Below are 25,856 nucleotides of genomic sequence, written 5' to 3'. Positions count from 1 at the left end.
GGAAGAATTCTGAATAAACCCAGCTGATCTAGAATTGCGGCTTATTTCCAATTTGCCCTAAAAAGAACCTCACTGTGTTTAATTAGTTTATGAGTGGTAACAAGGATAGTTGAAGTACCCTATAATTGATGTCTAGAATTCTGAAGTGCGATTGATAGTGCTTTAAGTATAACTGTGGATAAGTCTTGTAGATGTGTTTTTTTTTTTAGTAAGATAAATAAATTCCAAAAGTTTGCTCACAACATAATTGATGTACTAGGAACTATTTCCGGTAAGGTCTATCATAGTGTATTATTTCATTGCTTGAAGAATTGTGTGTTACTTACGCTATGCTTAACCTAACTTTAACTGTGGAAACTCTTCGTGATTGAGAGTTGGAGATAAGAATTGTTTGAAAGATATTTTTCAGCTATTAGTGCCTGTGATACTTTGAACTTATAGCATGACTGAGAAATGTGTGAAAACTGATTAGATTGGATGTTCTATTATATTTATTTAAGTGTAGAAACTTTGTAATCCAGAAGCTGAGAAAGTGCATGTGAAGACTTGGAAGATTGTGCTAATGTGATTAACTTGACTTAATGTTTGACTTGTTACTACTATTAAAAATTAGAAGTAAAATTTATGTATGTGTTATATGACCTATATTAAATGCTTCATTTGTTAATCTAACTATTGTATTTGCCTGAATTTTCTTTTTACTGCACCGTTCACAAAAATTCGAATCTAGTGGGAATCCCAGAAAGAAAATAAATACTTCGGCCTGAATGAATGAAAAGACTGCTAACTAACTTTAAATTGATCCTACTATTTCATATAGACTTATCTAAGGATAGAGTGGCGCAGTATAATAGAAATTTCTCTACCCTTGGATTAGTGATCAATTTACAATTAGTTGTGTTTTATTTTATGAAAGTGACTTGTAACAAGATGGTGGATTCGAACACAACATGAAGAAAACAACGTCACGACATGAGCAAGCTGGATTTCGAAAAGCTTGAAGTACAGTGCAACAAGTACTCGCACTAAGACTAATAGCAGAGAAAGCTCGAAGAAAGAACAAAAAGATATACTGCTGTTTCGTGGGCTTCCAAAAAGCATTATATAATATTGACCAAAATTTATTCATGGGCCGTCTTGGAATCCTGTGGTGTAGACAATAAATTGATCCTACTGCTGAAAGATATAAACAGCCAAGCACGAGCAAAAATTAGAATAGCAGGTGAGACAAGAGATTGGTTTGCCACTAGTCAAGGCACAAGACAAGGGGACCAATAATACCAATCATCTTCATCACACATCTAGGGAGAACACTAGATAAGATTAAAGAAGGTGGAGGCATTTCAATAAATGGCATGAGAATAAACTACCTCTGCTTTGCAGATGACATCGTCCTGATTGAAGAAGATGCAGCAAAGCTGGAACAGACATTGCAAACACTATACACAGAAGAAAAAGATATGGACTAAATGTCAACTTTGAAAAAACTAAAACAATGATATTCGGACAACAGGAGTTACTGAACAGAGTTACGATAGACAGATTTCAACTGGAAAATGTGGAACACTTCACATATCTTGGATGCCACATGATGCATGACTTGGACCCCAAAAAAAAGAGATAAAAATTAGAATAGCCAGAGCAACAACTATTTTAAAAGCCATGGACAAAATATGGAAGAGCCGAGCTATAAAGATGCAAACTAAACTGCGCATTGTAGAAACCTGTATCTTCAGCAGCATGCTCTATGGATGTGAGGCCTGGGTACTCCTGAGAGAATCTGAAAGGAGGATATTAGCATTTGAGAGGAAGTGCTATAGAAAGATCTTGAGAATAAGCTGGATCCAGAAAGTGAACAATGAGGAAATCTACAGACAAATACAACCAAAAGAAAACCTGATCCAGAAAATAATCAAAAGGATTATTTTCTGGATCTGGTTTTATTTTTCTGAAAATAAAAATGCTGCTGTTTGGGATGATTGAAGGAAAGAACAAAAAAAGGAAGGCCAAACAGAGAATGGGGAGATGACATTGTCAAATGGTGCAGAAACTCTATATACAAACTGAGTCATCTTGCACAAAAATAGAATGCAATGGAAGAATCATATCAAGATGGCATTGGACCCATGGTTGTTGATGATGATATGCTAAAAATATTGTTAGATCAATAGGCATACACATTTTCCATCAGTAATGCTGATCAGCAGCATTATGTACTTGATATATTTTTTCATATATAGTATTTTTTGTTTGGTAAATGAGATTTTTTATAATCTAAATAGAAGTACATAATTAGCACGCTCTTTCATTTTATAATATATACGGAAAAATACTAATGCACCCATAGATACGATTGGCATCATGCATAAACAAGTCAAATTCAGTACTGATGCCTATGGCAACACTTGAAATTTTAGCCATGAAAAACTCACAATATGAATGAACTATTTGTGCCAGGCAGCAAAAATGTTAAATGTCTATATTTTATTTTTCTCCTATCTACATAGCTAGAGATTGCATTCCCCTAGACAGGCTTATGTGTTGGTAGTTATTTATCTTATGTTTAATGGAAATAAATATAAGATGTTTAATTGCTTTTGTCCTTGACCTGGTTGTAAACGAGCTGAAAGGGTTTAAAGAAGCTGTAATTATGGTGCTGTAGAGGATGGTTAAGAATAGAATATACAGAATTAGATTGAGAGACATAAGATTCTCTATGATGGTCAGTATGGATTTGAATATATTTGTATTTTTTGAATTAGTGAATGTCTTTGATAAGAAAGAATTACATATGGTGATATTTTTGGACTTTGCCAAGGCATTTGATAGAGTGCCACATTTCGTTGGAGTATATGCTTGAAAAGATGGGAATGGATAATAGACTGGTTAGATAAATAAGAGATCAGCTCTCTGAACGATACTAACAAGTTATGTATTGGGGATGGACAGTGTTCCAGAAAAAAAAAAATAGGTAACCAGTGTGCTATGAGGTTCTGTCCTTGGGTCCCTACTGTTTTACTTATCTGTTAATAATATTTCATGGTGATTAACAGAGGATGATCTTCAGCAGTTTGCTGATGAAGCAAAGTTAGGGAGAATTATAAGGAGTCAACCAATGTTAACTTCTTTCAAGAAGAATTAAATAGATTCTTAGCCTTGGTAAAAGAGTACGATTGCTGTTTCAAGGTTTTGCACTTTGGAGTGCAAAAATAGGAGGTGGGTGAGATTTCAGATCTCATGTTGATGGTTGACAGTGACTTGAAGTTCAGAGGACACACTGAAAATATTGTGAAAGCTGCACAGCACACTGCTACTATAATAACAAGCACACCTTGAGAAGTAAGGATAACAAGATGAGGTTGAACCACTGAACACCATGGCCCCAGTCGAGTAATAAGAGATCACGTCGAGTGAGTGGTAGTATCAATGGAACTAGCTGTAGATCCAGAAATGAGCTGTTGTGTTTGTATACAAATGCTAGAAGTATAAGAAACAAGGCAGATGAAATGGTTGCACTAATTGCATCTGTTCACCCAAAGATTGTCAGAATAAGTGAGACATGGTTGGAAGAGAATGACATCCTGACAGGAATAGAGATGGAAGGATATGATATGTTTCGTGAGGACAGAGGGGGTAAAAAGGGAGGGGGAGTGCTTTGATGATAGAGAAAGAGTTATGTCCATATAAAGTGGAGATGCAAGAGGGAAATAGTGCCAGTGGTTTTGAGGCAGTATGGTGTGAGATAGAGGTGAATGGAATCAAATACTTGGTGGGATGTTGTTATAGACCAGGTAATGTGGATGGTGGTGATAATGAAATGTACAATCAAATTAGCCAAGTAAATAAGAAAAGGGTGATCATTATGGGTGATTTTAATTATGGCAATATAGACTGGAATGATGAGATAGCAACTGGAAGTAAAGAAAATGAGTTTCTTGAGTTTTTGAAGGATAACTACCTCAGACAGTATGTAACAGAGGGCACACGAGGATTGAGGGTCTTGGATTTGGTCATCTCATCAGAGGATGTAATTGTAAATGAGGTGTCAAATCATCCAATTGGTGAGAGTGACCATGAGGTGATTACCTGGGTGGTTGCCAGCAGTGCAAGGACCTCTGTAAGAAAAGGGTATATGTGGAACTACAAGGGAGGTGATTATGAAGAGCTCAGGAGACAGCTTGAGGGTGTAGCATGGAATGAGGAGTTAGCTGGAAAAGAGATCAATGCAGGCTTGGGGGATTTTCAAAAACTGTTTAGTAGATGCAATGTGGAAATGTATTCCAAGGGTGAGAAGGTTAAATAAGGTGGGTGTGAGATGAATGAGTAAAGGGATTAAGCATGCGATACAGAGAAAAAGGGCATTGTGGAGGCAGCATAAGAGAAGTGGAAATAACCAATTCCATGAGGTCTACAAAGACCAAGCAAGGAGGGTGATGTGGTTAGTGAGGATAGCTAAAGAGAGGTATGAACAGCAGTTGGCTAATGAAGCCAAAAAGAATCCTAAGGAATTCTCTCGATATGTAGCCAGCAAAAGAAAGAATAATTAGGGAAGGATGACACTGACTGGAGAAAATGGTATAAAGACAGCTGATGCAGAATGTGTGGTGGAGATACTTAATGAGCAGTTCATAAAGATCTTTCAATCTTGTGAATGTGACTTCATGGAGGGATTGAGAGCAGTTGATGATGTGGAGGAGAGACCTGACTGTAGGTGAGCAAGAGGTGTATGGGGAGTTGAGTAAACTAGATGTTAATAAGGCTGTGGGACTTGATAATATATCACCACGTATTCTGAAAGAATGTGCCAGGGAGTTGATGCCTTCCTTGACGTATTTTTTTTAATATGAGTCTTGCATTCAGTCAAGTTCCTAAGGAGTGGAAGGAAGGCAAGATTGTGCCACTTCATAAAGGAGGTGATCGAACTCAAGCATCAAACTATAGGCCTATCTGTGTGTCAGGTGTTGTGGTTAAGTTGTTGGAGAAGCTTGTGAGAACTAGGATCCAGAGTTGGGTTGATAACAATGGTATTATCTTTGATGGACAGCATGGATTTGCTAAAGGGAGGTCATGTTTTAGTAATCTACTTACTTATTACAATAAAGTGACTGCTTCCTTGGACAGAGGAAAAGGATACACAGTAATATACTTGGATTTTGCAAAGGCTTTTGATAGAGTACCTCATGATAGGTTGACAGTCAAACTAGAGCAGATGGGGTTGGATATTAGATTGGTGCATTGGATTGGAGACTGGCTATCTGATAGATATGAACAAGTTGTGTATGGGGGAGCGATATCCAGGAAAAGGAAAGTCACTAGTGGAGTGCCTCAGGGGTCTGTTTTAGGTCCATTGCTGTTTAACTTGTATATTAATGATATAGGTGAAGATTTGGATGGAGATATTCAGTTTTTTTGCAGATGATGCAAAGTTGGGTCGAACCATGAAGATGTTGTGACCTTACAGGAAGACTTGAATAGATTGAGTGATTGGGCACGGAAATGAGGATGTGAGTTCAATGTTGCAAAATGTAAGGTTTTAAAATTTGGAAAACAAAGATGGGATGCAGAATTTATGCTTGGTGAGAATATATTGTTGGAGGTAGAGGGAATAAGAGATCTGGAGGTGATAGTGGATAAGGATCTAAAATTTAGGAGACACATCGCCAAAATTGTGAAGACAACACAAAGGCTTCTGGAAATGATGCGGAGGACATTGACGTGTAGAAGTAGGGAGATTCTTGTTCCGTTGTATAAGGCTTTGATTAGGCCACACATGGACTATTGTGCCCAGATTTGGTCACCTGGTTTTCAGAAGGATGAAGAGATGTTGGAAAGGATCCAAAGGAGACTGACTAAGGTTCTGACCTCTGAAATGTCAAGTATGCGGAAAGATTGAGAAGATGTAATTTGCACAGCCTGGTGGAGAGGAGGAAGAGGGGAGATATGATAGAGACCTACAAGTTGGTAAGGGATTGTTATAGGATCAATGCTGGAGAAGTTTTACAGAGAATAGTGGGAGATTAGGGGAGAACCAGAGGTCATCCCTGGAAACTGTATAAAGAGGGTGTGAGTAGAGGAGTGAGAGGCAGGTTTTTTTCGTGCAGAGTTGTGAATGATTGGAATGCCTTGCCTGAGAATGTGGTGCCTACAAAGAGTTTGCATGTGTTTAAAACATGGTATGATGAGCTGTATGTGTGATAAAAGGACCTTCCAGATGAGTCTTTGACTCCATGAGGTCTTGGGGTGGTAATAATAATAATAATAATAATAACGTATTAGTTTGTGTGTGTGACTAAAATTTGAGCTGTGCTCAAATTTTAGTTTCCATTTTGATGTGGAAACTCTGAAGATGGTCTCCAGAGATGAGTTTAGAGAAACTGAGGGAATATAAATGGCGGTTTAGTGGAGAGGGGGAGAGAAGTGATATGATAGAGATATTTAAGTTAATAAGAGGATTTTACTAGATTAATACAGAAAACATTACATAGAGTGGAAGGTGAGAGAACAGAGAACAAAAAACCATCCCTGGAAGTTGTTTAAAAGTGTAGTGAAGAGAGGTGCAAAGAATAGAAAACGTATACACAGAGAGTGAGGCATAAGAGGAATTCACTCCCCAAATGTGTTGCAAATGCTAAGAGTTCAACAAGTTTATAGTTCAACATGGTAAATATGTTGTTTGCTGACTTGGATCTCCCTGGACAATCTGTTGACTCCACAAAGGTTATAAAAGAATAACAACAACAAAAATAAATAATATACTTATTAAGTTCTGAATTCACTGCTGAACAATTTGCCTGTGCTGAAGCTTAGCAGTGAATCTGGTGAAATATCAGTAACTTGATAAATATCTAACAATCGCATAGTAGGAAAAACAGTTCAAATAGTAATAAATAAAATAACTATTTTGGGACCCTCAAATGTCAGATAAAAAAGGAGAAGTTTTTTGCTGTTATGTTGGAGATGAAATTAAAATGACTGTCCCAAATTTTTGGTAAATTAATGCAGGCATACTTGTTGAGGTTAGAGAGAGTGTTTCATTGCTGTTGCTGACTACAGAAATTAGTGTTGTCAACTTCTAATGACTTTTAAATAGCACTTTTATATACTTTTCTTCCATCTAATCCTTTCTGATTGAGTAGCCAAATCATAGTCTGCCAATCCTGATTTGTCATAATGATGGCAGTGCATGTATTCTTTAAAATGTTCTCTGAGGAAGATGCTAACAGATCACTTCATGTATTCCTAAATGTAAGAGAGTATAGAAGACTGTTGTAGGTAATATTAATTATACACAGTTAATGTATAATTATTATTATTATTGAGTTCCGGATGGAGTCGGCAGACTCATCGTGGGAGGTTCATTTAACATATTTTAATCATACCGAATCTCAAAATCCTTAACGCTCCTTGAATTAACAACACATTCTGGTAATACATTATATTCACTGACAATTCTCCATGTAAAAAATCTACTCCTCACTCCACTCTTCACCACATTCTTACAAACCATATTTACTCGAATATTACTCGCACTATTTCTCCAAAATAAAGTTAAAATAGCGTAGTGCGAGATACATGTGGAAATTATTGGAAACTAAAGTTTTTCAGGAAAAAATTAAATTGACATGTATAATTAAATCCTCAGTTTCATCATAATTTTTAATTGCTCACATTATTCATAAAATTAATGTATTTAAATTTTAATTATCAGTGTTATTTATGCGATCGCTGCTCACCTTCATCACGCGATATATTTGAATCATTAGCGACAATACATCTGTAATTAAATTAAAACAAAGAGTTTCATTATTGCTTATCCTTTTATCATTTTGCAATCATAAGATCATCATGATTAAACAGAAAATCTGTGACTTACCAAGAATCTCCTATTCGCTATTGCTACTTCCGGTCTTGAGAGCAGTTTCCTCGTGGGCATTGTTAAGGTCATCTACCCAAATATCATCATCTTTGCTCCCATCCAGGACATTAGAGATGCCTGTTTTTCTTTAAAAAATACTCTTGCCAATTACTTCTGCAAAATCATGTCCCAAACTCTCAAAATCCAGTTGCACAACAGTTTTAATGACGGTCCTTTAATCTTTTCTGATGCAGTCAGATCATATCTGCCAACTGCCATTCACTCCATGTAGAATTTTCGTATAGTCCTTAATGGTTTGTTGCCAATACATCTAAAGGCTGTTGACATGGTGTAAGACAACCAGGAATAATGGCATTTCGATCTTCGCCTCTAAAAGTCATTTTACTATTTCAGGTTCTAAATGTCAGTGGAAACTATCCCACACGAAGAGAGCTGGGCATCGAAATAAGCCCCTGGCCATTTGTCCCAAACTATTCTAATCCAATCTTGAACCATTGTTGCATCCATGCTTTTTCTTGAACTCTTATATGAATTCCACGGGGAAATTTCCCATTCAACATCATCTTCCTTTTGAATATTATGTAAGAAGGCAACTTTCTTTCATCCACAGTGATTGTGAGCATGATTGTGTGTTGCTGTTTTTCACTTCCAGTTGTGTGCATTATCACAATTTTCACTATTTTCTGTTATTGTTGTTTGGTCATGCAACTTGACGAAAAAGGCAAGCCAATGATTGTTGAGTTGAAATGCTGATTCTCTTCAACCGAATTCCAAAATATCGGAAACTGCCACAACTGCATTCACTATCTATTTCTTAAAGTTTAAAACTTTTTTATTTTCATGCGCAAGATATATGCGAAACTTTTTAATTTCTTTTTTCGTAAAGTAAAATCAGGGGGTACAAGATATACACGAGGGTGAGTTATATTCGAGTAAATACGGTAACTTCCAGGGTTGGCCTCTGGTTTTTTCCCTCCTGCCTTCTACTCTTTTTATAATCCCATCTGGATTAATCCAATAAAATCCTCTCACTAACTTAAATGTCTCTATCTTATCACCTCTTTTCCTTCTATCTACCAAATTCTGCAGTCCACATTTCTTCTCCATAGCCAGCATTCCAAAGTTTAAATTATCCATTATGATAACTGTTCTTTTATCCATTAAGATAATATGTCTATGTGGTTTGCACTTCTTCAGTAGACCCAAGTCTGTAGTAGCACCAAACTATGCATTTTGTCCTCTTTAACCTCTGCCTCACCTAACAAATTTGAACTCATTGACTATTCAAGCAACACTACCATTGTTTATCATTTCTGTTCTGGTTAGATTTAATTCATCAACAATCATTTTAGTGATTGTTGATTATTTAAATACTCTGCCATCCTTTCTATACTGCCTATTCTCTCTAAATACACTGTATCCATTACATTCTATTCCTGTAAATGTATCCTTGCCTGCCAACAGGGTGTCACTAATGTCAATAATTTATTATTATTATTATTATTCAGGCCTCCATGGAGTCAAAAGACTCTCGTGGGAGGTCCTTCCTAAGAACATAAAGTCTGTCAAGACTCATTGAGGGGAGGTTCCCCCTAAGAAACACAAAGTCTATCATACCACTCCTTAAACTCATTGACCGTTCTCGCCCTCACCATTTTGTCCCATTTGCACTTACCAATAAAAACTTGTTGCCTTTATGGAGATGCCTCTTGTTGCCTCTGTCTCACCAAACAACTTTGAGCTCAATGAACTCATTTCTATCTGTTGATCAATAAATCAGCAAGGAGTGAAGGAATATATTCTTCATATAATAATTATGGAGTAAGTAGTGGAAAGTGCTGTTGGAGCAGATTGTAATTACACTTATCTTGAATGAATTTAAGGAGGTAGGGCAAACGGTGGCATCCAAAGTGAACCTGTCATGGTGAATATTAAGATGTCATAAGGCAGTTAATAATAAATAATATACTTAATGTACATTTTCATTTCTAATTATGTAAATTTATCAGTGAACATTCATAGAATGCAGTTCTTTACCTGTTTTCAGAAGACAGTATTCTCTCCATTAAAGCAGCAACAACAATAAATGTATTTTCATCAAATATATGATCATCCTCCCATTTTACTAATTCTTGAAGATTTTTCACATGCTCATCAGTAATCTTTCGGCTAAAAATTTCACTAAAAGCAGCGGGAAAAGACTGAAAGAAATAAAAATTATGTTACTGAACTCATGTCTAAATGAAAATTCTTAAAGGAAATAAAATCAATCTAAGTAGCAGGAATCAAACTAGGAAGACATAAAGAGTTAACTAAAAGACACTGTAAATATTCTTCTACACTCACTCCTACGTAGGGTCCTCTCATCTCACAGTTTAATACTGTTGGCTAGGGGATATATCCAAGTCTACTAACAGATATAGTATAACAGGTATCAGTATATGCAGGTATTGAGGTGTGGTCACTATATAATTCAGAAGAAAAGCCAAGCCTCTGTGGTGCTAGATATTACTAGGTCACAAATGAGTTTCATTGCATAGTGTAATACCACCAGCTTGCTTATCAGAGGCTTGAAGTGGTACTGAAAACATGTCTGGATTCCAGAACAAATCAAAGTTTTCTTTTTTCCATTTCTTCTGGCATACAATATGAATATACCAAGGAGTAGTTTATGTTTTGAGGTTTTTGTGAATAACAAAATCTCAGAACATAAACAGTATTTTTTTATTATATCTTGTCAGTGTCTTTGTACTGTGTTTCAATAATGGTAGCTACTGTAAGTCTCTTTGCTGATACGTTATCACACAGCCGGCCCCAATATGAGGACTATACTTTACATTGCATACTACAAGATTTTCTGGTATGTAGTACTTGTGACATGTTTGCATCCCAACAGTTCAAAATGTAACAGGTAAGAAACTGGAGAGTTGTATGTTTGCACAAAATGTAGAAAAGGAGAACAGTTCGGTGAACATAGATATCAGCATGAATTTAACTGACTGCAGTAGCGGTGTGTCAGAAACAAATGAATGCTTGTAGAGAGAGAGAGAGAGAAGAGTAGCATGATCAAGGGTGAAAAATATGAACATCATATGGAAATGGATATTACATCCGGTAGTGTAGTAGATTTAGAGGATGGTAATGATTGGGTGGGTGAATGTAAAGCGAGAGTATGTTGCTTGGAGAGAGAGAGAGAGAGAGAGGTACTGAGAAAAGAAGTGGCACATATGAAAAATAAGCTGAGAAGCAAGAAAGAGATTAGGAGACTGGAAAGGCTAACTAATGTGAAACAAACAATAGTGGGAGTGAGAGAGAGTTATGGGAATGGTAGAAGGGGAGAGAATACGAGAACCAGGGGACAAGTGGGAAGGTGAGGTAGTGCAGAGCTAGTGATGGAGAGATGACAGGAAGGCAGGTAAGTGGGAGCGCAAGAGGAATGATAGAAAGTGTGACTATGGCAATTAAGTCAGATGAAAGTGTGAATGAGATGATTATAATGGTGGGTAGAAATAACCTGAGAGGCAGTGTGAATTGAGTAGCAAGAGATTTGAGGTTTATGCTTGAGCTGGTACAGCAGAAGAGTGTAAGAGGGAAGATAGTGTGTTACTCAGATATGATAATGCTGAGCTGAGAAGGGCATCAATAATGAATGGCATGAATAGCAAGAATGTGTCAAAAAAGAGGGTTGGATTATGTGTAGGTACTTGAAGTGCATTTGGAGACTAGCTCTGCACTATGTATGTAAAAGACAGATTGCATCTGAATGAAAAAGGATGTGAGCATCTACTCACTACGCTGAACTGCTGTTCCCTATCTGGGTCAGCTATTGAATAATTTTGCTGCTACTATTCTGCTAGGTGTCTGATTTCTACATATAGCTTGCTAAAAAAGATGACAGAGATGGTTTGGAGAGAATGCTATTCTTGGGGCATGTCTGCACACTGTTTGATTCCTTTTGACTCAAGGGTGGCATCCGTGCATGTATTTTCTCTGACATACCATGTGATTCTTCTAAGTATATTGCAAATGTAATTCAGACCACATTCTAATGCTTGTCCCCTCTCCCATGGAACAATGCTCACACAGCCACCCCCAAACAAGAGTAGTTGGGCATTATAACAGTGCCAAGTGGGATGACCTTCTGCATTTCTATGCCTCATTCCTATGATGGGACTACTGCTTTTGGCTTTCCAACCCAAACATATGCACCAAGCATATCACCGAAGTAATCTTTACTGGCATGGAAACATACGTTCACCACACTACTCTGAACTGCTGTTCCCTAAATGGGTCAGCTATTGAATAATCTTGCTGCTACTATTCTGTTAGATGTCTGATTTGTACATAGCTTGCTAAGAAAAGATCACAGAGATGTTTTGGATGAACTTCTCCATGTGTGTGTATGTGTCTTGGCAATGAATCCATTACTACTGCATATTTCATATCATTCCACAATTTTGACTTAATTTGAACAGCAACAACTATGAAAATTAAAAGCTATTTCTGAATAGAGAGATGTGTGTGTGTGTGTGTGTGGGTGGATATGACACTAATTCCGAAAGATATCATTCATAGTCATTATTCCAACCTGTATTACAGAAGCAGCACCTCAGTTGTTTTCTTAAAGATATTTGAATGATTTTAAGAAATGTAAATTATATGGGAACCAATAATTTTGAGTCGATTTTGCCTTATAAAATTTAAAGAATTGAAAGTAGCTTTAAAAGTTGAAGAAAGCAGGATATTTTATTGATTTTACTAAAGAGATTAGACTATTCATGGAATGGCTTGGGGGGGGTTTCCACAATAAATAGTACTATTTTTTAATGGTCTGTGATAATATATGATTACATGCTAAATAGGATTGAGGCCAAAGTTGAAGCAAAAGTGCCCAAGGAACAAGCAGGTTTTAGGAAAGGTAAGGGCACCAGAAATCAGATCCTTTGCCTTAGACAGATCATAGAAAAATATAAAGAATTCAGACTCCCTTTTGTAATGCATTTCTTAGACTACTCTAAAGCTTTTGACTGTGTTGAGCATGTGAAACTATGGGAAGTAATGAAAAAAATGGGTTTTCCTCAACACACTATCAGGTTGATAGCCAACTTGTATAAGGAGCAAGAAGCCATGGTAAGAACAGGTGTTAGATTGACTGACTGCTTCAAGTTGGAAAAGGAGTTAGGCAAGGATGTTTACTTTCTCCTCACTTGTTTAGTATATATGCGGAGGACATCATACGTGAAGCATTGGATGAGCTCAGAACAGGAATTAGGATAGGATAATACAGATAATAGAGTATACTGATAATACAGTACTCCTTTGTAATGATATGGAAGAACTAGGACTAATTCTTGACAAAGTTAACAAGATCAGTAATAACAGAGGACTTCAACTCAATCCTAGCAAGACAAAGATTATGGTTCTCAAAGGAAAAACAAACAGAGATGCTCTTGAGAAACAAGTGTACCTTAATGAAGAAAGAATTGAGGAAGTTAGCAAGTTTGAGTACCTGGGATTCATTATTAATGTGAAGAATTGCTGTTCAGAAGATGTCAGAAAAAGGTTAGGAATGGCTAAAACAACAGTTAGAGACCTGTCTAAAATCTGGAAGGATAGATCTATCTCCATGGGAACAAAGTTGAGGATTTTGGATGCAGTTGTTTTTCCAACAGCAACTTATGGATATCAGACTTGGAACCTAAAGAAGTCAGATAAGAAATGGATATCTGCTTTTGAGATGTGGTGTTACGTCTTCTGAGGATATCATATACTGAAAGGCATACAAATGAATGGGTGTTAGAAAAGATCAGTAGAACTTTAAGGCCCCTTAAGGATATTGACAGAAGAAAGTTAAAATATTTTGGACACATAGAAAGGATGGAAGGGGGACTTCTCAGAACAGTAATAGAAGGTAAAGTTCCTGGAAAAAGAGGCAGGGGTAGACCATCAATGAGATGGATGACTGATCTTCAGAGAGTTGAGGTCACCAGAAAAGCAAACAACAGGACTACATGGCGAGGCTTGGTGTAGCACATCACTGAGCATCGGAGTGACCATACGGCATCTGTAGATGCCCAGTGATAATATATTAATCCAATGGATTAATATATTATAACTTTAAATCTTTATATAAATTTAAAGTATTATGTACATGAGTGACGATGATAATGATGCATCTTTTTTTTTTCAGCTGATATGCATGCCAGTAAGCCTGTTGGAGTTACATGAGCAGATTCAGAATATAAAGTATGAAATATGATTTTTTCCTCTTTATTATCATTACAGTACGAATAAATGAATTTTTTAAATTGAGTAAAAAAAATAAATAACACTATGTATTCATGATCTCAACAAAGGTCACAAGACCACCCAATTACAGGAAAATCGATGAGAATGTGCAAATTATGTAACATATAATGGAGATCAGCAATTTCTTTAATCTAGTGTGGTAAATGATAAGTAGATGGAAAAAATTAGAAGCATGTCAAAAGGGAAATGTTGGAGTTATTTCAAAAAAGTGACTGTGTATATGCCTGTAGCAATTAACCATTCCTAAGCCCAGGTGATAGTGAGGCAAAAAATACTAACTAAGATGAGTTCTTTTCTGGTTATCTTCTATCACTATTAGCCACGAAAAATCCTATGTAAAAAAACTGTATCCCATAAATCTCTATTAACAATGAGTTCACATCATTACCTGCATAAGCAAAGGCAAACAGAATATAGATTGGAGCAGTGGAAATCAGTACTATGAAGTGAGGAACCACACATTCTCTTCTTTCATATTCAAATATATCCACTACATGGATATATTTGAATATGGAGGATGCATTTTATCTATGTTGTTCAAACTATGAAGTATAGAGATGGCAGAATAATAATATGAAATGGGTTCTCGTGACATGGTACCAGCCTTTACACCTTCCAACATGATAATGTCCCATGTCACAGAGCAATGATAATTAACATATGGTTTAGAGAAAAAACTTTGGAACATTGCAGTGATCAGCACAACTTGACCCTAACAAAACATGGTTTGATGAATAGAGAATTAGGGCACATCCAAGACAGCTGTTTTCATTAGTCCAGTTCACCACTGCTTTAGAGAGAAGTGGAGTACAACACCAGCTTTCCATGCAAAAATCAATACAAGTCCTCAACAATGTACTGAAGTAGTTAATGGCAGCTAGAAGAGTTCATGGACAATTCATCACGGCACAGCCAATTCACTGCGGGAAAATTCATGACATGAAATATTCATCACTAATGTTATCTGCTAGAAAATTGATTCCGATATATGAAAAGTAATGCAGTGCAAGATAAATTTCACAAACTATAGTTTTTCATGTATTTATATATTATTTATTTAGATTTTCATATTTTTATTCTTATACATTGAAAGTAATATTTTTTTTCATTGATGAGTTTCCTAATTTCTGTTAAAAAGTTGTAAATATTCTTTCTTACTTAGATAAGATACTACAGGTTCTGTTGATGGAATATTAATATTTACAAAACTGGAATAGGGTGGTTTAGTGAGAAAGGGCACCATATTTAAGAATATTTATTCTGATAACTGTTCACTATGTTTCTGCACACTTAGACACCCATCCATATGTGATATATATATACACACATACATACATACATACATATATATACATACATACACACATACACACACACACATTTTATCTGAACTAATTCAGAAGATGAGGTGGAGGTGTTTCAGTTATTGAATACACATGTATTTTGAAAATGACTCCATTTTTCCTGAATAGGAAAGATACACTATCTACCAATAATTGTCCAGACACCCTTGTCATGACCTGTTAAATCAAAGTTCAAAACTCTGTACCTGACTAAGAAGTTTAGATCTCTTAAAGCAGTGTTAGTTATTTTCTAAAAAGCACGAGAATTGCGGCTGACACACGTTATTTGTATCGAAATCCCTTTTAGTTTTGTAATAAAATAGCACTTTACTGCAAAATGTGGGGTAATTTGAACAGCAGTCAATTCTTCTAAAATGTCTTTGTAATAAAATGTACGCTATCTATCGATAATTGTCCGGATATCCGTTATTTTAAGTTATGGAACATTCCAGGTTTTAATAACATTAAAACCAGTGCAGATAGTAGGAAGCAATATTTCATCATAGCAGTTGAATGCAGGTGGAATGGCAACATGACGTAAACTCGGTGACTTTGAGAGAGATGTTATCGTAGGCTGTCCCATTGGTGGTATGTCCATTGGTGCCATTACTGCTCAACTGGAGCATCCAAAATCAATAGTTGGCAATGTGATCAACAAAAATGACTGACAGCGACAGAAGGGTGTTAAAACAGGTGGCACACAAAAACTAGCTACAATTGGCAGAGACCATCTGTGATGAGTTTCAAAGCGCCAGTATCAGCATGTTGAGCCCTAATACTGTACAAAAAGAACTTCATTTTCTGGGGTTTCCATAAAAGAGCAGTGGCACACAAGCCAAACATCACAACAACAAATAAGGCAGCTCATCTGACCTGATGTAAAGAGTGTGTGAACTGGACAATTGACCAGTGGAAAACGGTACTCTGGAGCAATGAAATCAAGATTCACCTATTTCCAGTCTGATGGTAAGATGTGGAGGCAGTCTGGTGAACCCTGGTTACCACAGTGTGTTGTACCCAGAGTAAAGTTTGGTGGTGGAGAGTAATGGTGTGGGATGCATTCAGCTGGTTTGTAGTGGGACCGCTGGTTGTTGAAGGTAATTCAATACCCTGATATTCTGGATAATGAGGTGCTACCTACACTGCAACTTTTACGGAATGGACCCATGTTACTATCAAGATGAGAATGCCCCATGGCACAAAGCTGCAGCTACTATGGAATGGTACGAAGAGATGGGTGTTAAATGACTGCTCTGGCATGTGCAGAGTCCTGACCACAACCCCATTGAACACCTGTGGGATGAATTGGAGTGGCGATTGAAGTCCAGAGCAGCACTACCTCATTCCGTCACCAAACCTCAGTGCTACTTTGATGAGAGAATGGAGACAAATTCCTTCTGATGTCTGCCACACATTGGTGGAAAACCTCCCTCAATGGGTGCAGGAGGCAATCAGAATCAAAGTTGGACATACCTGATATTAGGGTTCGCTTGCTGATATCAACTGCTAAAGTGTCTGGACAATTATTGGTAGTTAATGTATGCTGTTATCTTTTAGTTGTAATTTTTATTCATTTTAACCTGCTCTAGAAACCAAACATGGAAACCACTCAAGCCACTTCAGGCCTCCAATAAGCAGTGCTGTGGTCATCTGATGTGAGATGAAATTCATCTCTCACCTAAAAACAATTACAATGCTATTGTGAGTTTCAAATCCACAGCTCATTGGTGAGACAGGATACGTTATCCAGTCAGTTGTTAACAACATGATATTTCTGATTACAGTTTATTTTTGAACAGTTCACAAGAGAAGTAATTAATTACGTATTTCACTTTGGGAGCATGCATATATACCGGGTGATTATAAAATAATGTCAAGTGTTCAGAGTCCTCTAGCGAGTAACGTATTGGACAAAACACACCAATATTCGGTAGACGTACACAGTGGAACATGGGGATTCGATTTAACGAAAAAAAAAGTACCAAAAGTTGCCAACAGGGGAAATTTTGGCGCTGTTTACCAAATAAAATGCATTAATTTGCATTATCGCGTTTCTTGTGAGCGATCATTCAATAAAAGGAAAGCCCGTGAGATTTCTTATCATTCGTAGACGAACTGCTTTTTGATGCCTCTTACCTTACGTGAGCGGGCTTTGTTAGTCAAACTCTATTATCAGCGGAACAATAATGCCAGTGCTTGTCTTCGTGATTTTTGGCGTATGAAAAATTTACAAAAAGGACCGATTAGCGTAACAAACTTATGAAAACTGATTCAGCGATTTGAAACTACTGGAACTCTAGCAGTGCAGGTAGGCAAGGGACGCAAACCAATCAATCACCAACAAGTTGAACAAGTTGCAACTGCTATTGTGGAACAGGAGATGACAAATGTGCAGGGTACCAGCAGTGCACGAGCAATATCCCGGCAAATGGATATCGCATACACAACAGTGTGGAATATCCTACATCAGATGTTGAAGTTTTACCCCTATAAAATCAGTCATGTTCAAGAATTGCACCCTGGGGATGCAACCACACGAATCAACTTATCTTTGAGATTCTTAGCACGCATGGAAGTGGATGATGCATGGCCGTGGCAGATTTTATGGAATGACAAAGCGCACTTTTATTTGAACGCCGATATTAACGCATGCAACTGTCGCATTTGGGCTGCAACTAATCCGCACGTGTGCCTGCAGATGCTTATCCACTCGGCCAAAGTCACAGTGTGGTGCAGATTTACGCCATCTTTTATCATCGGCCCATACTTTTGCGAGGAAAATTGCCAAAATGGACCAGTGACCTGTTCCGTCAATGCTAACAGGTATGCCAATATGCTACAGAACTTTGTGGTTCCACAACTGCAGCAAAGCGGATGCCTCGATTTGACCATCTTCATGCAGGATGGTGCACCACCACACATCAGACTTCAGGTACAGTGTGTTTTGCGACAACATTTCTCTGACAGAAGAATCATTAGTCATGCATTTCCCATGCCATGGACACTGAGATCGCCTGATCTCAATCCTTGTGACTTTTGGCTGTGGGGATTTCTTAAAAGCATTGTGTATCAAGGACATGTACCCGATATTCCAACTTTGAAAGATCAAATAACGTTACATGTGAGACAAATCAATTCTGATATGTTGCGAGCCACTGTGGAAAATGTCGTGCACCGTATTCAGTTCCTGGAACATCAGAATGGTGGTCATATTGAACCTCATTTGTAATTAACAATAAACGTCATGAAATTGATATGTGCTGTCTCTCACTTGCCATTTAGTCATTCATTAGTCACACCTACTAAAATTAATTTGGCAGCGCCAAAATTTCCATTTGCTGACGATTTTTGGTACTTTTTTTTTTTCGTTAAATCGAATCCCCATGTTCCACCGTGTACATCTAACAAATATTGGTGTGTTTCATCCAATACATTACTCGCTAGAGGGCTCTGAACACTTGACGTTATTTTATAATCACCCGGTATGTATGTATATATATATATATTTTTTTTTTTTCTTTCAGTAAAGAAGACTAAATATAAAATTTTTTAGCGTCATAAAATACTAGTATTCGAGGAAAAGGTAAAGACTAGTAATGCAGCTGCAGATGGCAATTTAGCTTATGCTGATTTACATAATGATGATAGGATTGATGTAATTTTATTATAATTTTCTTTAATATAATTGCTCAGAAGTGCACCTATGATCTTAAACTAGCTCTGCAAATGATAGCATAGTACAAGATGTCTTTACTATGCAGGAAAAAGTGCAATGATTTTCAAATTACATGTGTATTCAATAGCTGAAACACCTCACCTTCTGAATTAGTTCAGATAAAAAATATATCACACATGGATGGGTGTCTAAATGCACAAAACAGAAAAATAGTAAACAGTTAAAAGAATAAATGTTCTTAAATATTGTGCCCTTTCTCTCTAACTATTCTTAAATATTTTATTCTCCCTAATAACTATGCAAAATATAAATAGAACAATTAATAGGAATAAGTTAATAGTTAACTATAAATATTAGTTGGAAATAACTATTATCCCTAAATATTCTTAAATATGGTGCTCTTTCACCCTAACCACCCTATCCCAGTTTTGTAAAAATTAACATTCCATCTACAGAGCCTGTAGTAAAAAAGAATATTAATAACTTTATATGGAATAAAAATTTCAGAATGCTAAATATAATTGAAATAATAAATAATACATAAAAATTTTTTTTTTCATATATGGGAATGACATAACCATCGGATTTCAAATTTTCTTGCGATATACTTTCTTGGGAATAATTTTCCCGTGATTAATTTTCCTGCGATAAAGAGTCTCCATAATGAATTTTCCTCATGATGAATTTTCCCGAATGAAGTGTCAGCGATTAATTGTACAGACACAGCTAGAAGTGGTGGTACAAGACATGTTTTGCTTATATCTGCTTGTGTCCCAATATTACAATAATGACTTTGGGTAGGATCATGAATATTCAGACAAACAATAAGAAACGAAAGCAGGAAGTTTGAATGCAAAGAACAACTTTATCTAATTTGATAATCTGTTAAAGTCTGTTAAAGGTTTTAACTTTCTGAAAAAAAAAAAAAAAATAGACATCTGGTGAGTAAAGAAGAGAACTTAGGACAAATTTCTATATTACTTAAATTATCTCAGTATAGAAATAGAACTTAAAAAAAGATTACCTCAGGTCGAAGAGATGTCTGTAAACTGAGCTTGCAAGTTCTTTTGAAAACTTTTTTATAACAGTCTGCTTTTATGGTTACTACTTTACAGTATTGGAGGAGATATGAAATTGGTGTTAATTCTGTAAAATATAGTAATTCAGTAAATAAAGAAAAATAAATATACAAATTCTTCACACTACTTGCTACTTTTTACCATGAACAACATTAACAAATCACTTTGAATTCATATGTGTGATGAAATCAAGGACAATAACAATTGCTGTAGTATGTGGCTTACTTCCCTTCAATACCATAATAACACTTATCACACTTCCAAGGAAAAAACAGCTTAAACGAATGCCATCTATTGAATTTAATAGCTAGATTTGTATAATTAAAGAAGCCTCTGAAATGGCACAATGTCCAAGTGCGATAACAATCAAGGTATTATCCTGAACCAACTTTGGTTAGCCTACATAAAACACTTGAAATTCATGGAACTGCGTTATTATGGACATTATGCAGCATAGATCAACATTCAAAATTGAACGTTGATCTGCATGACATATGTGCAACATCTCCACATGATATGAGTTATCAATTTAACAGTCGTTCCATTAAGTTTTAAGAATCATTCTGCTGGTATCTTTTCAAATTGATGAATAACTATATTCTAATGAATTATGCCACAAAGTATGAGAAACTAGTAGAATAAATAATTTTTACTTTTAGATTATAATGTGGTTATGCTGGAGCTGGTTTGCATGAAGAGGATGTATTTTGAATGTTAAGTACAGTAGTGGTCAGTAATGAGTGATAATGGATAAGATTTCACAACTTTTTAAGAATATGCTAAAGAAGTAATCATGTCATCAATTGGACCATTTAATGAAAGTCTTGCAACTGGATGTGTCAAAAGAAATGGAAGATAAGTAAGTTAGTGCCACTACATTAATGTGGTGGTGGAATGAAGGTGTCAGAAGGTGTTAAGATTTGGAAAAAATGAGTAAGAGCATATATACATGAATGGGTAGATGAGGATGATATTTATGAAAGTCAACATGAATTTGCTATGGGATACTCTTGTTTGTAATCTGGTATTGCCTTTTATAATGAAGTAACACAAATGGTTGATGAAAGGGAAAAAGGATATATATATATATATACTGTCATTTTTTTGAATTTTTCAAAGGTAACAAGGTGCTAAATATTTGGTTAGTGGATTGGATTGGAAATTGGCTTTCAGATAGATATCAGAGAGCTGTATATTTTGTGGTATGTATCAGAGAGAAGTAAAGTTACAAGTAGGATTCCACGGGACCTAGAACTGGGAGCGTTACTCTTTAACCTTTATGTCAACGTTATTATCACTGGATTGCAGAGAAATATCCAGCTATTTGGAAATGCTATAAAGCTGGAGAGGGTCTTTCAGGAGGATCTAAATAGGTTGGAAAGATGGATGAATGAACTGAGACATTGTTTATTACAGCTACATGTAAGATTTAAATTCAAGATCTACAGGTAGGAAGCTGAATACTCTATTGGTGGAACCATACTACAGAAAGTGGAAAGAGATAAAAGATCTTGAGGATAATAGTAGATATAAAGTTGAAGTTCAGGGGACTTGTAGCCAAGATTCTGGAGACCATACAGAGATAGGAAGGTAGTAGTTCCATTGTATAAGGCCCTGTTTAAACCAATTGACTGACTAGATTTGAAGAGTTTGAAGTAACTTTAGAGAGGGTAGAGAGAGAGAGATAGATAACAAAAATGGTATCAGGGCAGAACATTGGTTATGCAGACAGATTTGGAGGGTGAACAAGAAGACAAAGGAATGCATGATATGACTGAGACATTTAAATTGATGAGAGATATTTAATGGGTTGAAATAGGGGGACTCTTTTTATGGTAGAATGAGGGGAAAGAACAAGAATGAGAAGCCATTCCTGGAAGTTGCGAGAAAGAGGATGAGAATTAGTTCTTTTTTACATAAAAGTAGTAGGAATATAGAATGCTTTGCCTGAGAGGGTGGTGAGCATCCAAACAATGAATGAGTAAGTAGCAAAGAGAAACTCAGTTATCTAAAATGGATCTTCCATGATGAGTCTTATGGCTCCATGGAAGTCCATAATATAGCAATAATAATGCTATTGTGAATACCTGAATAGTAGTAATATATAGATTTTATATTTCTACAGGAAACATTTATCATCATTTAGATTAACTTGATGCCAGCCTGGTTGGCTGAGAGGTTCACACATCCATGCCTAGGCAGGATTCAAACCCATACCTCTTGGCCCTTCATACATTCATTCATACAAGTGAATAAACACTCTTCCAAGATGGACTGGGTCACCAAGAGAGAAGTAGACCCAATCCTCCCACAATGGAAGAGGCCTTTATTTCAGCAGTGGGGAAAAGTTACAGGCTGAAAAAAAAAAAAAGATCAATTAACCTGATAGATTTGTTTAAATCTAACAAATGGAAAGAATAGTTTGAACAGATGTTGTGGTCTTACAAGAAGATGAATAGAGTGAATGGGCATGGAAGTGAAAATCCAGTTCAATGCTGCAAATGTAAGTATTAAAATTTGGAAAACAAAGATGGGATGTAGAATTTATTCTTGTGAGGATATATTGCTGGAAACAGAGGAAATAAGAGATCTTGGAGTGATGGTGGATAAGGATCTAAAATTTAGCATCAGCAAAATAGTAAGGACAACTCAATGAATTCTAGCAATGATGTAGAGGACACTGACTTGTAGAAGTTGAAGATTCTGGTTCTATTGTGTAAGACCTTGATTAGTCCACATATGGCCCAGATTTGGTCACCTGGTTTTCAAAAGGATGAAGAGATATTGGAAAGGATGCAGAGGCAATTGACTAAGGTAGTTTCTGGTTTCTGGAATATTAAGTATGAAAAAAGGTTGAGAAGAAGCAATTTGCAGAATCTAATGGATAAGAGGAAGATGGGTGATATGATAAAGATGTACAAGTTGGTAAGCAGTTAATGTAAGAATAAACATTGAAGAAGTTTTTCATAAAATAGTGGGAGGTGGGGGGAAGAACAAGAGGTCATCCCAGGAAGCTGTATAAGGATGGTGTGAGCAAGAGAGTGAGAAGCATGTTATTTGCATGAAGAGTTGTGACCAATTGGAAGACACTGCCTGAGAGTGGTGTCTGTAGAGATTTCAAATGTTTTTGAGGCATGGTATGATGAGGTGAGTGTATGACAAAGGAACCTCCCTTGATGTGTCTTTCACTCCATGGGGGATCTTTAAATAATAATAATAAATGCTTGTTACATATAAATCACGGACACAAACTTTCAATGGCATGAAATTCTGAGCTTTTTATTGGCATGTTGTCATCTTGACATTTGTTGAGCAGAATGGGATGAGCATTCTGTGCACAAAACTCTTTGGAGTTGGTGAGCAACTACCTTAGGTAACTATCAATAATTTTGTTGAAAAATATTGCATTTAAAATACTGGCATTCTCTCTCTCTCTCTCTTTTTTTTTTTTTTTTGAAAATGCTGTATAACTAGAAATATTCACAAATTTTGATAAGCACTTACTTTTTAACCTCTTCATGTCACAAGGAAGCTCAAAACGACATGCTTGTCGAGTTGTAAATCTGATAGAGGTTGGCAAGGTATCTTCTCTTTGCATTTTCTTTTAAAGAAGAAACGTGAAATAAAAAGAAAAACGATTTTTAAAGCAATATGCTGTTAAGTAAACAATACTTTTTTTAATAATTTAAAAAATCATAAAAATTAAGTATGCACTATATTCCTAACATTATAATTAAAGTAATAATAGATTTAGCCTCTGAGGACACACGTAGTTTATCATGATGATATCAGGTAAGTGAAACAATAAGGGAAGCAAAAAACATTAAAATCTAACAAAAAGATGATTCCCTTCAAGACATTGCAATACAAAGTTAATCGTTAAGGTTGCAAAGGTAGATATTCAAGAAGTTTTATTTACTTGAGCAGCACAAAGTTTGTCAAATCAAAAAGGTCCTTAAATACACTATATCGGTCATTGCTAATGGCAAACATCTCAGCATTCCTGCTTTCTTGATCAGTGAAACTAAGAAGGGAAGCCAATAGAAGTTGTGGATGTTAAAGTCCCCAAGAAGGATGCCTCACAACCTTCCCTATATGAAAAGGGAAGATTGATTTGTTAGGGAAATTTTGAATCCAATTGGAGAAGTTGTCAGGTATTCTGGTATGGAGATTGATGATCTGTGTTAGGTCATTGCTATTGGCAAACACCTCAGCATCTCTTCTTTCTTGATTAGTAAAACTGCAGAAGGGAAGCTAATACAAGTGTGAGGTTTTTGTAATCTCTGGCATAGTATGCCAGTTCTGGTGCATGCACAAGTGCCACCCTTGTGGTGGAAAGAACTGCATAATGTGTAGTTTGGGTAGTTGAGATGGACAGTTGTTGTTGAGGGTGCCAGTTGGGATTCTGATAAAAATCATAATTCTGGTTTAGACGTTTGTAGGTGGTGGTGCACATCATTAATATTGCTTTTTAGTCCACAGATGTTGAAGTGGATGCAGATTACCAATCAGACCTGAATGGTAATCATGATTGATTACCAATCAGGTCTGATTGGTAATCTGATTGGCTGTGAAAGTAGAGGTAAAAAAAATGACCATCATAGAAAGGAAGGAAAAATCATATTATGAGAAGAAATTAGCCGAGCAGTTGAAAGGGAATTTTAGAGTTTTTTTACTATGTGGCTAATGAAAGGAAGAATGATTATGGAAGGATAACTTGAAAGAATACAGAAGGTGCTAGATGCAGAAGAAATAGCTGGGTCACCTAGTGATTGCTTTGCTAGAGTATCATCAAGGTGGAGATGCAAAGACCAGATTGTGTAAAGAGAAATTGTTGAACTGGAGGTGCTTAGGATATCAGCTTGTATGATACATGAAAGTTCAAGAGAGCAGGCAGTGTTCTCTTGAACACTCTTAATATTCTTTGCCTGTTCTCTTGAACATTCTTTATATAAAGGAGGTTTCAAGACAGAAGTAGCAAATTTAGACCAATTAATATCTCAGAAATAGTATTTCAAGTGCTGAAAAGTTAAGGCCAAAATTCAGTAATGTTAGAAAAGGAATATGATATTCTTATCTACCCATTATGCTTCCATGGTGTGCTTTCCAATGAAAGGAAGAATGGCATTAGGAAGGGTCTTGCCTTAGTAATTGATTCACCTTCTATAATAACAGTACATAAAGGAAATGGCTATACCATAATGCTGTTGTACTTTCAAAAAACATTTAAGGAAATTCTGTGCAGACATCTCTTATGCTGGAACAGATGGGAATGGATATGAAACTAATGTCATAGTGAAAGGATAACTGCGAGACAGGCATCAAAGAGTAATACACAGTGAAGCAGAACCAAGTAGAAAGCAAGTGAGCAGTAGTGTATCACGGATGTTACAATATCATTAGTATCATTATGATGTGATGACAGTGGTGATCATTTGAGGTAGGGGGAATATCTGGTTTTCTGATGATGTTAATAAAGAGCCAATATGTGTGTGTGGAGTTATTTTTATTGAAATAATGGCTAAAAGTGATCTAGAAGTAACCTTACTATATGATAAGGCATTAATTATAGT

General features: G+C 36.2%; 1 protein-coding gene across 2 annotated transcripts in view; it reads right to left on the bottom strand.

The window, feature by feature from the left end:
* Positions 1-25,856, bottom strand: part of LOC150095703 (uncharacterized) — a 65,315-nt gene that overhangs the window by 17,171 nt on the left and 22,288 nt on the right. The window contains exons 4-7 of one of the 2 annotated variants that reach the window (XM_090410522.1): positions 23,788-23,884; positions 20,229-20,350; positions 9,914-10,077; positions 7,734-7,774 (exon numbers count right to left, since the gene is read on the bottom strand). In XM_090410522.1, coding sequence (XP_090266648.1) covers positions 7,734-7,774; positions 9,914-10,077; positions 20,229-20,350; positions 23,788-23,884 — 424 coding nt within the window. The remainder of the gene's footprint in view (positions 1-7,733; positions 7,775-9,913; positions 10,078-20,228; positions 20,351-23,787; positions 23,885-25,856) is intronic. The other variant, XM_090410523.1, reaches the window with a different exon arrangement.

The sequence above is a fragment of the Typopeltis vanoorti genome, chromosome 20 (genome assembly GCF_054136105.1).
Source record: "Typopeltis vanoorti isolate ZY-2024b chromosome 20, IOZ_Tvanoo_1.0, whole genome shotgun sequence".
In the NCBI taxonomy this organism is placed as follows: Eukaryota; Metazoa; Arthropoda; class Arachnida; order Uropygi; family Thelyphonidae; genus Typopeltis; species Typopeltis vanoorti.
This window is presented reverse-complemented; position numbering and strand designations above follow the sequence as displayed.